The sequence below is a fragment of the Thunnus maccoyii genome, chromosome 13 (assembly GCF_910596095.1).
Source record: "Thunnus maccoyii chromosome 13, fThuMac1.1, whole genome shotgun sequence".
In the NCBI taxonomy this organism is placed as follows: Eukaryota; Metazoa; Chordata; class Actinopteri; order Scombriformes; family Scombridae; genus Thunnus; species Thunnus maccoyii.
Genome location: NC_056545.1, coordinates 13,551,796 through 13,568,414, shown reverse-complemented (window position 1 = coordinate 13,568,414; position 16,619 = coordinate 13,551,796). Strand labels below are relative to the sequence as shown.

The window sequence follows — 16,619 nt, the reverse complement described above, 5'->3', positions numbered from 1 at the left end:
CAGTCTGTGGAAGTAGGCAGTAAAGTGAGAAACAAGGGTCATTTTTCATGACTAAAATAATGCCACCCAGCAAGAAAAACTAGAGGGAGAGATGTGATGACATTACATTATTGTCAGCGGCTGATTACCAGAAGATACACGGAAGGGACGGTAAACCAATAATGTGACAGTTGCAAAATCTGGATATGATACGTTTACGGTCCACAGATGACAGGAAAGGCCATAGACAGCACGTTGTATTTTATTTGCCTTTTACATACATTTTATTCTTGAGTGTAGACTACCTTGCGTCAATGGTGATGTTAAATTTCCTGTGTGCCAGCATTACTATAACTGATCAGGCAGAGTCTGCTATGGGGTCAATTTATAACATAGTATCAAGTCGATCAAACAATGCCATGCATGTTGAATAAAAATAGAATATTTGTTGTATTAACTAGTATTTAACCAATGTAACTGTAACCATATCCATGTAGATTATCCAGGATACACAATATATTTTGATAAGGGTTTGTTTGTACTGTTTATCCAGAGTCAACAAGAACTCATGGATGCCTTTTTCTCTCTTTGTGCACTTTGAAGGTATTGAGAGGTTAGTTTAGCCTAGCTTAGCTTAATAACTGGATGTCTAGAAAATGATTGAACATCTCTGATTGGAGGAAGGGAAATATACCTGAAGTATGGCAATGAAAATTCACAAATTCTCTAAAGAATAGCAAGAGACCAACTAGCTAGGAGCAAAGAAATATGTCGATCTCTGTAAGTTGACTTGCAACAACGGGTATAGCTGCATCAGTCTCATTTCCGTTACCGTCAGCAACCTTCAACCAGTTAAACACATGCAAACAGGCCCATGTCTTTGTCCATGTGCATATGTGTCCTTGTGCGCGATACAAACATAACAGGGACCCTGTGACTAGATGAAAACTACCTTTAAATTGAACATCCATCTATGAAGATGTTTAACCTTTCAGCTGCTCCCATGTGAGATTCTTCTGATTCTATAGACTTCCACTTACTCAGCTAAGAGTGGCTGATCTTATCATACACGCATAGTTATAACAATTGCATCTACAGCATGGGTTTGTATGAGTCTGGGTGAATAAAAATATAAAAACTGAAGTAAAAAACTGAAAAATTGTGCTAAGAAATTTAGGAATTGTTATGGTAATATGTGAAAGGCACAAGAACAGCAGCCTCTCAAATGTGATAAAGAGGAATATTGTGTTTGCATGGAAGCTTGAAGTTTGGATTTGTACTTTCTCACTCTTTCTTCATTCTGCTCCTTTGTTCTTTAGCAGATGGTGGCAAAATACCTAATACGTAATCACAACATCTGTCAGAGTGTGTCAAATCCCTTTGATTACATTACTGTATATATGTCGTAATGGATTACATCATTGAAGTAACCTACGCAGCCCTGCAAACGCTCACAGTCGTCAGAGGAAAACGCTACAGCGTCTTTAGTCTGATTTTATGAATGAACGGGTGACATTCTGGTTCGAAGTGCTGGTTGGCTGAAGACAGGAGCAGAAAAATCTCAACATACAGTATGATTCACCACAACAAAGCATTAGGGAGGGGGTAGTGATGTCATTGGTGGTGGTGGGGGAGTCAACTGTGAGTCAGAGAGGAAAAAGAAGAGGAGGAGAAAGAGGGGGAGGAGGAAGAGGATAAGGAAGAGAGGTGGGTTAAAAAAAAAAAGAAGCACATGGGGAGGTGGGGCACCTGCTGTGTGTGACCCATGGTAACAGGCAATGCTGGCCTGCGGATGACTCACCACTGCTTTACCAACCTCTCTCACACACACACACACACATATATACTCACAAACACACACAGGGATGCTCACGCCATACGCCATGACACACATATATGTAAAAACACATCAGCCTTTTTTATGGCATTGGCAGCAATGTAGACTTCCACACAACATCAACAGAAATCTCCTACCGGAAGCTAAACACAAACATAAATACACACACATGTATACGCACACACACCACGTGAAGTGCAGGGAGAGGAGGGGAGGGTCAGGATGACTCACACATCAATGATAACACCCCTCCCCCAATCACATACACACACAAACACAGACATACACAAGAAGGACATATCATTTGGATGCAACCCACATCCTCCCCACATCCTGGGGAACCTCCCATCTGAATCTCAGACTGACAGCGGGAGGCTCCAACTCACTGCAGTTTGTCTAAGGTGATGGGAATTCTCTGGCAGGATATTTTTTACTTTAAATAAGGATAGTGATAGTTCTGCTGCAGCATGTTTGTCCTGGCCTCAAGGTTTCTTGTTTTTACGGTGCTCCTCTGTTAATATCTGTACATTTTGATCAAAATATCTCTGTATAATTACTGTACAAATGATGTTCAGCAGCCTAAAAATCACATGACTTGTATTTTTTTTGTTCTAATATTTCTCAGACTTTCCCAGAAGTTCTGTCCTGTTAACAGAATGGATGTTTTCATCTTTGGCCAAAGTTTTCTCTATTTTGTTTGTCTTATTGAGGATGATAAACATGTTACAAAAGATTTTTTCCATCTGATTTTCACTCGTTCCGCTATCAAACCACCAGCAAAACTCTGAAATCTCTATCTCTATTTGTGCTGAACAGCACCCTCTGGAACTCTCATCAGCACTACAAGCAGGTGCTTGTGTACGGTTGTACTACATTTATGCATTTATGCTAACATTCGTTCTTATTGTGCATAAATACTGCTGTAGCAGGTCACCATGAGTTCCAATGCAACGTTTTAGCCATGCATCTCCCGGTTTCCTCTGGCGCACGTGGTCCAGTCGCTTTAAGTCAACCAGTCCCACAGACAACATTTACAGGCTTCAGCCAAACAATATCCGACGGCCAGTTACACAAATGTTCTAATTATTCACTGATTTTAAAATGCAAACTGGTCTCCCTAATTTTATGTAACTCATGTGTCCCATGTTTTGTTTGTTTTTTTAGATTTTTGCTCTTTTTAACCTCCATATACTTTCACACATGGCTGCTGTGCTATATGGCAAGTGTTGTATAAGGTCTGTTAAGCAACTCTTGTGAAGCAACTGGAAAGGCCATCAGTAATTAACAAGGGAGGTGAAACTTTATAAAAAGATTTTAAAAAGCCAGCAATAGTTAGCTTAGCTTAGCATCTTCTCATTTAACTCGACAAGGAAGCAAGTAAATGTATTTTCTGACATGGTGAACTTTTCCTTTAAGCCTGAACAAGTTTTTTTTTTTTATCAAACTATTTCTCTCTGTATCATTACAGATAAATCTATAATAGGGCTTTTTTTTTTAACAGAAGACATTTTCAGAGTCCTGCTGTCACACTGGTATGGCTTACATTCGAACAGAACAGAACCAACGTTCATGTTACACATTACAGTGCAAGTCAAAATATCTGCTGTGAAAAAATTGCCTGAATTTGCTCTTACAAGCAAGTTTACCCAGTCAGTGGCTTAAATTCTAAGTCGGTTTTATTAAATCAGATAAATCACACAAATATTGCACAAACATCACACCTGAAATTGTGAATGTTTATTTTTTGCAGATTAAGGGAGAAAAGGTTTTTAAACCAGCCTGCAGTTTACCTCTTAAAATAACCATAAAACACACAACCTCTAAACGAACTTGACTTGTGTTTATAGGGAAAAGCTGTTTGAAAATCCCTCTCCTTATATTGTTTCAGACAACAGGCTTTTTGTCCTAAACATATTGTTTGCTTTTATCAACTCTTGTACACTTTGAACAATAAGTCTGTCTAACAGAAGCCAGAGAAGTAAAGCATGTCTTTTTGGAAAGATGGCTCACTCCCAAGCTTCTCTGTAAATCAAAAAAGTCCCCTCTTATCTGCTGATAGCTAAAACATGCAAGCAGCGCAAGCACTTGGCCAGCACACATAATTCCCATCAATTACTCGAAGAAATACTTCCGTCTGTGTAAATCGAGGGCAGCTGACAAGACACAGACAACTCTTGGCACAATGGAGTTATTTTATGAATGACATCTGGATAACAAGAACACCTGCACTGGGTGACCCTGCTGGAGCAGAGGAGGAGTGACGTTACAGCGGGATTCAAATGGACTGAGGCTAAATTTGTGTAAGATGTGGATGATAGGGAATTTTATTGTTTGTGTGCTTTGCCAGAATTTACAGCTGAAACACTGTCAGCGGTTAAACCCGTGTGCACCTGGCAAAATGAAGTTTGTTTTTCCAAGGTCATCTGGTGACGTGGACCGGTGTTGAGGGTCTAGCATATAACCTTTGCCCCATTTGTCTTTCCCCTTTTTTCTCTCCCACCTTTACGGGTTATTTCTGCTGTATAAAACCTAAGGATTGAACCGAAAACAATTTAAAAATATACGAGTAATGAGTTTTCTGAAGCTGAGACAGTTTAAAGTTCACTTTTTCAGCCCAGAGCTACTGAACATCTGTAATTTTTGACCAACAGCTGTTTCTATTTTTCCAAAGTGCACACTGCAAAAGAGGGAATTACTTCAGGAAATAAGATTTTCTAAAACTACCAGTGGTGCAGCAACTAAGAAGTAAACAACAGGGAAAATCTATCATTCATCAGGAAGGGAAACATTTGCTAAAAATGTCATCCAACGTTCAACAGTTGCTTTTCAGTATGAAGTAAATTTGTGTCATATTCAGAGTTTCTTGTCATCAAACCCTTCTCTTAAAGGTTTGTACCACATGGCATGAGTTTACAATTGATATCCACAGTATACAGAAGGCTAAGCACACCTTCAGACTGGATTTATAAAGCATAAAAACTTCACTTCAATGTTGTGCTCTTGGGGAAATAAATTAACTACATGCTGTAAAATAATAACTTTAGTGAATTAAAAGTGGCATTTCCCCCCTGTGAGCTGTAAACGAGGACCCGAATGGAGCCAATGTCATGTCAACTGAGCACCACTAGAGGCCAATATCCAGCCATGATGGGGTGGAGATTGAGGCTTGTGAAATAATGTGACACTATGTGACAGTAAAAGTTTCCAATGAAACGGAAGACTGTGACATGTCTACCAGGTGGGTTGTTCAACTTCCTGTTCAACTACAAGGAAAAACACTGTTCACATGTATAATCAGCCACCACCAGTAAATCATCTTGATACTCACACACACACACGTGTCTCATGTATTAAATTTAGCACAACTAAAAGTATGTCTCATGGCAGTAACTGATCATAGTCAGCTAGTTTCACCCTCTCTGTGGCTGAAAACTGCTGGTTCTTAACCCTACAATAGCTGCCACCCACCAGCCAAATCCTAAAATACTTAACAGGGTATATCATGCATTAGTTGAAATACAGTGAGGCCATTATCATAAGGGTGAGGCCGAATCTTTTGATTATCCACTGACAAAGTTATTTCTCAAATTTCCTGAAAGAACTCTCCAATTCGGGCATCTTGGGAGCAAAATCGCTGTATTGATATGTTTGTATGCAAATGAAAAAGTTCAATAAAATCCAGCATTGACAGAAATGATACCTTCTGCATCAAGTAGATATTAATGATATTAAGCAGCTCTCTGATGTTCTGTTAACAACACTCAGTCAAAACTAAACAGGCTGTTATGTCATGATATATTTTCTGGGAGCTTATTCAACTATGATAAATACTTCAACACCAAAATGTTCTTTTCCAGTTTAATTCCAAACATTTTCCACGCCAGATACTTTAATTTTTTGCAATAAAAAATAACCATTGCACTTCCACTAGAATGAAGGTAAACATTAAAAAAAATGACTTTTCATTACGTTTCATTACATCAAGGAAAAAAGATCTCTGCTATGAATAAATATATTCCTTATTATTAACAGGGCAGGGTTACCAAATCACATCTGGTAATAATAATTTTTTTTCTCATTGGAAACCGGTTGGGGTGCCAGTGACTAAGATAGGGCATTGGAATCGTTTACTTGACCAGAATCATTTAGCTGTACATCTGAATCCGGGGACAGACTCGCCGTTTATTACATCTCTAATCACTGTGTCCTTGAGCAAGGCAGTGACCCCCATTGTGTCCCAGAATCTCCTCCTGGCAATTCCTAAATACATCAGGAAAACTCAGCCAGGTCAGCATGTTAGTGGTTCTCAACCTTTTTTTTTTTAGCCCCTCCACCCACAAAAACCAAAGCTCATGATTTTTTTCCCTTTACAGCCTTGAATTACCTGTATAACTCTACAAACTGCAATTGTATAATATTTCACAAAAAGCATTGATCGGAAAGGTTACAAGCACATTAAATTGGTACTTGAAATATATTATTTCACATTGCGTAAATCAACCCATAACCCCAAAATTAGCCACTGACCCCTGGTCTGAGAACCACCTCTCTATACAAATGACTTCATCAGAAAGAAGACAAAAGAATTATACATACAAGACTGCCCCCTGGTGGCGAAACAGGAGAACAGTGCATGCTGCTGCTACCAACAGATAGTAAAATAGTAAATAAGGCATTAATTTATACATCACACACACTTCATAATTGCAAATAGCACTTGACAGGTCACCACTAACAACTGAAGGGTTTTACAGAATTCTCAGCATTCACTATTTTACACCAAAAGGGGACAATCGATTGTTGTATTGTCCAAATCATGTCAAGCAGAGGAAAAAAATAAATGTTCTTTTCTCCCTTTTTGATTGGATAAAGCAGGAAAGTATGTCTCATTGAATAGGAGAAAAAAAAGAAATGATGATGGAGACTGAGGGATTTGTGAGCTCAGTAGATGAAGAGCACTCGGGTGCGGGGCAGGGTGGAGAAGGTGTCAGCCATCTTGCGGATTCTGGCGTAGTTGATGAATCCTCGGAGGAAGAGCAAGAAGCCTGGAGATGGGGGGAAAAAAAGTATAATCCCTGTTAAACCCAACAGATATAACTGCATTTACTAGCAAGGTGGCACAAGTTGGCACAAATACACACTTTATATGGCTTCGTATGGCCTTAATGCTAACCACATGTTATGAACAGCTCACACTTAATTACAAGGCAAACCATGAATTGAAATCTAACATAACTCAATGAACTGGTTTGGCAACATGGGGATAATATTAGACACAATAACAACTAGTACACACTTCAGAGAGATACCAGGAAGTCTGAGGTTAGCAAAGACACACAGTATTAAACTTGCAAGTTTAATGTGTAACAAAGTTGTTTTACAGAGTTGAAAAGAGAGGTTTTCTTCTGCACAGATAATGTAGCTGACTCGCAAGTGGAGTACTTTAAAGGCTTGGATTAAAATGAAGCTCTCCCAGTTGAATCATCAGTACAAAAGATGAACAAATGTGTTACAAAATATGTGGTTTTATGATATCAAAAAATAATAATAATAATAGTACATGGCTGTGGACATGTGTAAGAAATATGTAGGGTAAAAAGAGACTCTCAAGGAGCATTTTGGTATTAAAACCCCCCTCATGTAATCAAGGTGCCGGGTCAATTTTGGATATATTTTGCAAGTATGCTGTTGTGGATTGTATCTTAGCATGCAGCAAACCACACACATAGAGAAGTCACATGGTTTCTAAGAAATCATGTTGAAATAATTAAACTGTTAAATTAAACCTGCAGTAATTGATTTATATCACCTTATAAAGTTGACATGGCAAACTTGTTATCAACTAGTTACCTATTAACACATCCACCAGATACGGAGCAACATTCATTTGGAGTCCACTCTCCTTTTAGCTCTGTTTTAGCCTTCTTTCAGCTCATGAAGGAAATATGTGGCTCTTCAGCTGCTCAATGCTCCACTATGTTCACCAGTTAGTTGCCTACTGTGTCTGTCTGCTGTTTGGTGTTGGGCAGGGAACGTGCTGCCTGCTGCTGCCAAAAACAATGCAAAAAGAGCGAACCAAAACAGCAAAGTTGGGGGCCGGAATAAGCTGAAAGACATTAAAATGCTCCATAAGGCTGAAGGGAACTGCAGAGTCTCTGTGGATTCATTAACTACAAGCAACTCCTTTCACATAAAAGTAGTCATGTGATCCATTAATAATAAAATGAAATATTGATTTTTAGCCGCTTCAACTATCCAGTGATAACAGGATAATTAAAGTTAACTATTCGGTAACTTACAAGCAGCGTTTGAAACGTCAACACTGATGCAATTGAGCCCCAGAGAACTGAATGTATCACGAGCAGGAATAAAACATTTTTGAGTCATTTAAATTCACAGGTTGGCTACTCACCCAAGACCAGGAACACCCACCACAGCCAGTACTGTCCATCAAAGTAACCAGGGAAGTATGTGGAGAACTAGAAACCCAACAGAGCGACAGAAATGACTGGTTAGAATAAATATGGCCTACGTTGGTTTTACTCAAATGAGTCCTGCATTATAAAAGTGAATGAAGAAAGCAGCAGAGTTCTCTAGTGATCTTTGAGGAAATAGTGCTGTGCCAACACGCTAACCACAACAGAAACAACATCAAAATACCAAAGTGGTGTTTGGGGCTTTTGAGTTGTTTGTGCGTACATAAAACCACATTTTATGTGTTTGTATGTGTGCTGAGTAATGCTGTGTTTGTGTGCGGCGGCTCCTTGTCGTACCCTGACTATGAGGATCCATTTGATGAGGGAGAGGCCAAAGCCTGAGATGGCCCCGTAGCGGCCGGCCGCTGAGGTGGTCAAACAGAAAGACAGGAAGAAACCGATCCAATTGAACAGGAATGCCACTGGACAAAGACAGATGGAAGGAAAAGAGAGATTAGGCATATCATCCGAAAGAAACATACCATTTTAACTAATTTATATGTTTAGAGCAGATGTCTTTATGACACAAATCTGGGGAGAGGAGAAGGCTAAATATGAAACAACATGGCTAAGATGAGGAGAGAGGAGAAAAAAGACGAGTAAACTGGGTAACTAACTGAAGAAAGTGAGCATGAAGATGCCATCATTTCCTATCCTCAGCTGATCAGCATCTTCGAAGTCGTCTCTGGTCACAAAGTCTTCGTCCTGTAATGAAATAAGTGAAAAAAGTGAGTTTTTTAAGCACTCATAATTTCACCACAGCACAGCCAGTCAGTAGCAGAGCTTTCCAAGGCTAATAAGGCAAATAACTGATATCTACTGTATATTTCCAGTGTACAGACCAATCAAACCAATGAATTTGATACATTTTATTTTATTCAATTCACAAAAGTGTATTAAAAAATTCAAGTTCAATACGGTGACTGTGATCAAAGTGAATTGTGAGTAAGCCTAGGCTAGCACCTGCTAGTGATAACCAAGCTTTACTGACAACAGACAGTACACACAACAAAAACAACCAACAGACTAATGGAAACGTCACAACACAGCAAGCACATTTAATGACTATCATTGTCACTTTACCCAAAGCTCTGGAGTCAAACTCAATGCAGGACATCAGGAGAACCAGTAGATCTTGCACAACCATCTACTAAGCACTAGCTAGCACTCTGAATACACAGACACACAAGAAGGGTGGGGTGCTGAATACATAAACACTATAGGTACATCTGTGTTTACTTTCCACACACCAAGCCAGGACCAAATACACTTCCTCTCATCATACACTCTCCTCATCCACTCCTCCCAGTTACCTCCAGTGAACTGCGAATAACATCGTCAAAAGTCTCCAGGCGTTCCCTGTGCTGAGGCTGCTGCTGAGCGCAAGGCAGTGTGTGGCAGAGAAACACAACACACCAGCAATCAAACAGGGTGGCCCCCACATGCAGTGATCACAGTGACCACTAGAGGTCAGAGATGAGCTGTCATTTTTCAAATTGAGAGAGATATTTTTGTTTTCCTTTCAAATTTAAACAGAGACAGAAGCTTTTAGGGCACGTCAGCAGCCGTGTATGCGTGACGATGATGAGGGCTTTTGTGTATGAGCTGCTCGTCACAAAGCCTCCACACGATTACTGGTGTGACCTTTTCCAACTGTCCCTCAGGCATTAAATTACAGTTAATGGCACACTGTTGAGATTGAGTGTGTTTTGCCCATTAAATAATAAAAAAAATTATAAGGTGCTATCAGTAAGGAAGGCTCTGTGGGATCTGTGGAAACCACAACAACAGCAAACTCATGTCTTCCTCCACAGCAACAACAGCTTTTTAAAAGCAAACTGATACAGAGATAAATCCCAAGTAGTGCTGCAACAATTATTTCTATTCATATTATTATGTATCATTAGATGTTATGACAGGCATTTTTCACTTGTTTTTCACCTTTTATAGACTGAAAAAGTATTCAATTAAATCAAAAAATAACTAACTAATCAATAATCGAAATAATTCTCCATAACACCTTTCTGACATTGTCTCCACAAAACTTTAATATGAAAGCTTCATAAAGGCCAGTGTATTGAACTGCAGTATTTAATTATATAGGTGTTCATGTTAAGTGTGTCCTCTAGGGCTGCAACTTAACAATTATTTTAATTATTGATTAATCTGCCGATTATTGTCACAATTAATTGATGAATCATCTGGTCAATGAAACATCAAAATGGTGAAAAATGCCCATCACAACATCCTGGAGTCAGAAGTGGTGTCCTCAAATGTATTATCTAATCCAACTAAGTAGCACAAAACCCCCAAAATATTAAGCTTATACTAACAGCAACAACTTAACAAATTGAGAGCCTTGAACCAGAAAATGTTTGGCATTTTTGCTTGAAAAAATACTTATTATTCAATTATCAAAATAGTTGCCGATTCATTTCATTTCACTTCACTCGACTAATGTTTGCAGGTCTAATTCCAAGGCTGATATATCAACACTTTACTAAATTTTACACTGACATGTATTCATACCTGTATCACCAAGTACAAATGGTCTTATGTGAGGTGCTGGTACTGCTTGAGCCAGCAGTAAAAACTGAATACTACTGAAAACATTAGCTTATGTGGCTAATTTAGGCTACATTAGAGGTTCAATACCCAAACAAACCCAGGTGCATAGTGCACAGAGGGTAGTTCAGGGGGCCTGAGAAACTGGAGCATTCAAAACTAAAATAAAATCTGGCACCTGTGAGCACTTGCACTTAATATATTATGGTTATTATGTGCAAAAAGGCAGTCAAATAATACTGTACGTGCCATTAATATATGCAGTGATAAAAAATGTTTGTTCAACCTTCAAATTTTAAGAGTCTGCATTTGTTCAAACCGGCAACAAGTTAGAAAGAGACACAATCAGATCAATCTCACTTCCTGCATTGCAAACAAAGGAAACGTTTGAGCACAAGCTACAGTGTATGCGTTTGTGTGTGTGGTGAATGTAAAAGGGAAAAAAGCAAGACACTCACTCTTCCGGTTACCAGGGGAACAGTAGTCTCAGCTTTGGTTCTTTCTGCTTCATCATAGGAAGGTAGCGTAGTTGCTACATTGTAGGATGGAGGCTTGGGGAAAACCCCGTCTTCTTTGTAGTCAAAGTATGCTAGAAAAGACACAGAAGTCTTACTTTATGTTGGCAAACAGCTGATTAGTAACTCCATCACATATTTATTGTTATTGCCAAAACTAAAACAACTATTTAACATAGGTTCTCATATCTTCACAAAAGCCTGTGAAGTGCCTCGTAAATGGAAACAGGCTGGAGGTGTGACTAGAATTTCCTACTAATCTTCACTGACAACAAATTCATAGTCTCTAATTTTTTCTTACTGAACAACATGTTTGACTGCCCCTGTATTAACAGTATAACTATATAAGTTAGTATAACTTGGAAGGTGTGGTTAATAAGAGATCCTGCTGTTCTGTAAAATTGTTACATATGAGATAACTATTACAACTGAGAGGCCATCTAAAAGCAACCAGCTCCTCTTGAAAGAATGCATCACACATGTGTTATAGGGCTGCAACTACTGAATATTTTCACTTTCAATTCATCTGTCAATTACTTTCTCAATTATTCGATTAGGTTGGGCCATAAAATTTCAGAAAATGGTGAAACATGTTTCCTAAAACCCAAGATGACGTCCTAAAATGTTTTGTTTTGTCCAAACCAAAAGTCAACAATCCAAAGATATTCAGTTTACTGTCATAGAGGACTAAAGAAATTAGAAAATATTCATATTTGAGAAGCTGAAATCAGAGAATCTGGACATTTTTTTCTTAAAAGATGACTCCAAAGGATTAATCAATTATCAAAATAGTTGGCGATTGATTTAATAGTTGACAACTGATCGATTAATCACTGCAGCTGTTATTTAAAATAACTATGGAGGTCCAAATGATCCACACTGGGTGAACAATAACACAGCCTTTATTTCTGACCTACACGTTGCATTTATCCATCTACATTTTGGAGTTTTTAAGTGAACACTTCAGTCAAAAGATAATAATATCCATACATCCATCCGATACAGAGTGTTGATTTTTTTCTTGTTGGTGAATAGTCGACAGTCATTTGGTATAAACAAGTTCAAGAAAGCTTAAGGGCATTGTATCTTAAGGTTTTCCCCAAACAACAGAACAACAAACAAGCTCAGCACCACAGAAACATCTGGGTGAGTCATGGTCTTACCAGCATTGTCCACTGCGATGCTGCTGTACGGGGGCGGAGCGTCGGCCGCTACCTGTGAACTCTCTTCTGGGTCCTCTTCATTGGGCAGCTGTGGGAGGACGAGAAACCACCCCCTGGTTTATTTTGGGTTACAATGCATTCGTCAGCACTGCTGCTGTTCTTCATCTGAAATAGATGCTTTTAGACAAAGAGGTTTCACACGTCCTGTCTAGAGTTCAAAGACTATCGCAGCACCCTGGAATACTTAAAAGAACTTAAAAAGAAAGCATCAATGTAACGATCAGGGGAGAGGAATGGAAACTGGGCCTATATCAAAAGGGGTTTTCAAGCACATGTGCACATTAAAAAAAAAAAGAGGAAATGAGCATCGACCACAACGGGTTTCTCATTTCTCCTTGCCTCTCTCTTGCTCATTAAAAGCAGGAAACGTGAGCAAGCTAAAACAACACAATCACGGTTTTGTGTGCCTTTTTAGACACAGAAGACAGACTCAGCTATTCCTTATTCCTGATTCAGCTAAACAAGCAAGAACATGTGATCAATTAACACTACTGTCTGTTTCCAGAAAGACCACTGAGGTGATGCTGGATTCCGAGTAGTCTGCAACAGTGGGTTTTGCAGAGTTATGAATTATGCGTCAGTGTGGGTTTAACACTTTACTTTACAGGTGTTATAGTTGCCCACAATTTCCTTGAAAGGAAATGATACACAACAATATATTCATGGGATTACATTACAGCGAAAAACGGGGAGAGTGGTAACTGGTAACTGGCGAGCAGTACACTTCGAATGAATCAATTTCTTACTAACATAGCCTGGTTTTAGTCAGAGCAGAGCGAATCACCTGAACCTACAAACATATGAAACTTGTCTACAGCAATGCTTTAACATACAGTACCAGTGAAAACACTTTCTCAAAGTCCAGACTTGTTACTGGCACTGTACCTGGAAAATAAAGTTCCCAATAACAAATGAATAATCAATTAATATTTACTTGGGTTTGAATTAAAAGTTATTTACAAAAAAAACTTACCAGGAAAGAAGATACATCCGATAAAATAAAGTATATCAATTAATCTGTTGATCATTTTCTCAATTAATTGTTTAATCTATTAAATGTTAGAAAATAATGAAAAAATGGCATTCACAGTTTCTCAGAGGCCACAATAACATCTTCAATTAGCTTGTTTTGTCTGACCGAGAGTCTAAATGTTAAGATATTAAATTTCATATTATCACATGACAAGGAAAGACATCAAATTGTCACATCTGAGAAGCTGGAACCGAAGACCATTTTGCATTTTTGCTTGGAAAATGACTAAAAATGATTCATTAATTATCAAAATAGTTGCCGATTTACTTTCTATATCGATCAACTAATTGTTGCAGCTCTAAAATAAAACCACCCATTTGTGCATTCCTCTCCTGAAGTAATGTTAGACTGAAAAGATACCCAGAAATAACTTCATCAGAAAGGTTGACTGTGGTTATGAAAAATGCCTTTTGAACCCTTTTAGATCACATCCCTGATCATATTGTGTGCACCTATTTAACAATATATGCCAAAAATCTACACAATGTTAATATCTTTGTATTCTTCTATCAAAATCCAACATATTTTCTTCCTGTAAAACAAAATATGACGTGTGCTTATGTAGGCTTGGACCAACCAATTTCAACCAATAATATCATGACATCCACCCATCAATCGATCTTCAACTTGTAGCGGCACAGGGCTAAGATTCATCATGACACGCCCACTTTTCAACATTCAAATCAAATTCTTCCCCATGTTATGTCCCGCCTGTCTATGCTGTTTTCACTCGCAAATATTAGACACGTCCATCATGGCAAAGTATCTCGCTAACAGACATACCGACCTGTTCAAGGAATTCAAAGAGCGACAGGTTAGCGAATGTGTTAGATAATATCTCTATATGCAAACTCATCGTCCACACTGGTAACATTAACTTTACTATAACTTGCAAGCCGCTAAAAGTTACTTTGCCTGATGTTTTAGGTTTTTGTCATGGTATCATTTCAGTATTGGTATTGAGATATTTAGGCTTGAATTGTATCTAAGTCATAATTTCGGTATCATGACAACACTATAAGAAATTACCAAAACAGCAATATAAAAATACTCCATCACAAGTAAAAATCCTGCATGGAAAATTCTACTTAAATGAAAGTACATAAGTATTAGCAGCAAAATGTACTTCAAGTATTGCAGTAAAAGTCATTGTTTTGACCCTCTGACTGATATATTATTATATATGACATCATTAGATTATTAATACTGATGCATCAGTGTGTAAGCAGCACATTACTGTTGTAGGTGCTGGAGGTGGAGCTAGTTTCAACTACTTTATATTCAGTTAGCTGGTTTAATCCAGTGGTTCCCAATCCAGGGGTGTGGCCCCTCCAAAGGGTCACCAGATAAATCGAAGGGTCATGAGATGATTAATGGGAGAAGAAAGAAGAAAAAATAAAGTTCTGATACGCAAATCTGTTTTCATTTTTTAGAGGGGAAAAAATCACTATTTGGTGGAGCTGTTAACAACTCATAGACATCTGAAATGTGACCTCGACTACACACTGCTTTTTGTAAAACATCAAAAGTCAAAAAGGTTGGAAACCACTGGTTTCACCTCTAACAATGTGTTGTATTGTAAAAGCTTGTTATATTGTCCATTGTGTCAAACCTTCATCTGAAAAGTAAATGAAATGAAATGTAGTAGAGTGGAAGTACAAAGTGGCATAAAACGGAAATTCTTCAGTACAAGTACCTCAAAATTGTACTTAAGTACAGGGCTTGAGAAAATGCACTTAGTCACTTCCCACCACTGAATTTAAATGACCAGTTATGTTGAATCATCGACATTAAACAGTGATTTGAAGGGCCAGATGTGTCAGTACTACTAGATCTGCCCCAGGACTAGACAAGCGTCTGCAGATTAATTAATTCATAATTAATTAACTACATGAATAGGCTTATGACGAGGTCTGCATGCCCTTCCAGCACACAGTGTAAGCAGGCTGGCTGGAGGATTAAGCAGTTAAAGTAGCTCAGATAACCAGCGAACACACCCACTGCTGTAGGTCATGTGCTGTCCAAACATTAGCATCAGCACACAGCATGACTCGATGTGTTGCAGCCTGCCTTTCTAACAAGCTAACTAGCGGACATACAGTCATCTGACAAGCTATCCTGACATAATCTCAACAATAAACACCCACAGTAATAAGGAAAAACGCCCGAACAAGCAAGTTCATGTTCACGTAGCTGTACCGGAAAAAGCTAGCAGGGGAAACGTTAGCATGCTAAAAACTGCCGTTAACAGACAGCTTCTTCAACCGCAAGATAACTGACCTAACCAGCGTTAATTAACAACAGTGACACCCAGTTTCCTTGAATATGAAACTCTTGTTCTCCGGTAGGTGACACCAACGACACACCCCGAGTGACTGTGAGCTTCTTCAGCCAGTTAATCAGATGTTAACGACGTTAAATCTTTAACGTGTTAGCTAGCTATAATTAACCGATGCTGTTCTCATACCTGCTGATATCTGGCGCTCGGTTCGGCCATTCTGGTTTGAACGGCTGTCGATCAACAACAGAGAAGCGACACGCTGCCAAGACACCCAACGAAAACGAAATTATATAACAGTTCAAACTGTAAACTCAACCCTCGGCACAACAAAAAAAACCTGCTTCTCCCTCGACTGCCCACACTTCCGTCAAGTTACAGCATTAGTCCGGATACAAGGCAAGGCTTCCTGTTAGCATTTTAAAATAAAGTCCACGTTGAGGCCAATAAATAGTATGTGTTGCATTATTTACAGTGAAATTTATGTATCCTCCATCGTTACTATTCTATTTGTTCAAGATTTTCTTTTTAATAAGCAACTTTCTAAACTGTTTGTGGAAATAGAGAATTATTATGCTATTATTTTGATACCCAAACCGATATATTTCCTGTTTACTCTTTCTAACTTGACGCAGCTCTCTCTCGGCAAGCGATTGACGTCATCGGCCACAACAAACCTTATACCGCCCCCCTTTGAAAGAAAGTGAAATAAC

At 38.6% G+C, this 16,619-nt stretch overlaps 1 protein-coding gene across 1 annotated transcript; it reads right to left on the bottom strand.

Annotated features, from left to right (window-relative positions):
• Positions 1 to 5,660: 5,660 nt before the first annotated feature.
• Positions 5,661 to 16,282, bottom strand: LOC121910690 (NEDD4 family-interacting protein 1-like). Its single transcript, XM_042431977.1, has 7 exons — positions 16,096 to 16,282; positions 12,536 to 12,623; positions 11,316 to 11,446; positions 8,910 to 8,997; positions 8,590 to 8,714; positions 8,229 to 8,295; positions 5,661 to 6,861 (listed from the first exon to the last, which is right to left on the bottom strand). The coding sequence occupies exons 1-7, from the start codon at positions 16,123 to 16,125 to the stop codon at positions 6,758 to 6,760; spliced, it is 633 nt and encodes a 210-aa protein (XP_042287911.1). The 5' UTR covers positions 16,126 to 16,282; the 3' UTR covers positions 5,661 to 6,757.
• Between the last annotated feature and the right edge of the window lie 337 nt (positions 16,283 to 16,619).

Bases quoted from the DNA above. Each gene is read 5' to 3' on its own strand.
- LOC121910690 (XM_042431977.1), bottom strand. From the start codon at position 16,125: ATGGCCGAACCGAGCGCCAGATATCAGCAG. The intron at 12,624-16,095 runs GTATGAGAACAG...GTCCTCCCACAG, and splicing joins CGAGCGCCAGATATCAGCAG to CTGCCCAATGAAGAGGACCC. The intron at 6,862-8,228 runs GTGAGTAGCCAA...CCCCATCTCCAG, and splicing joins GTGGGTGTTCCTGGTCTTGG to GCTTCTTGCTCTTCCTCCGA.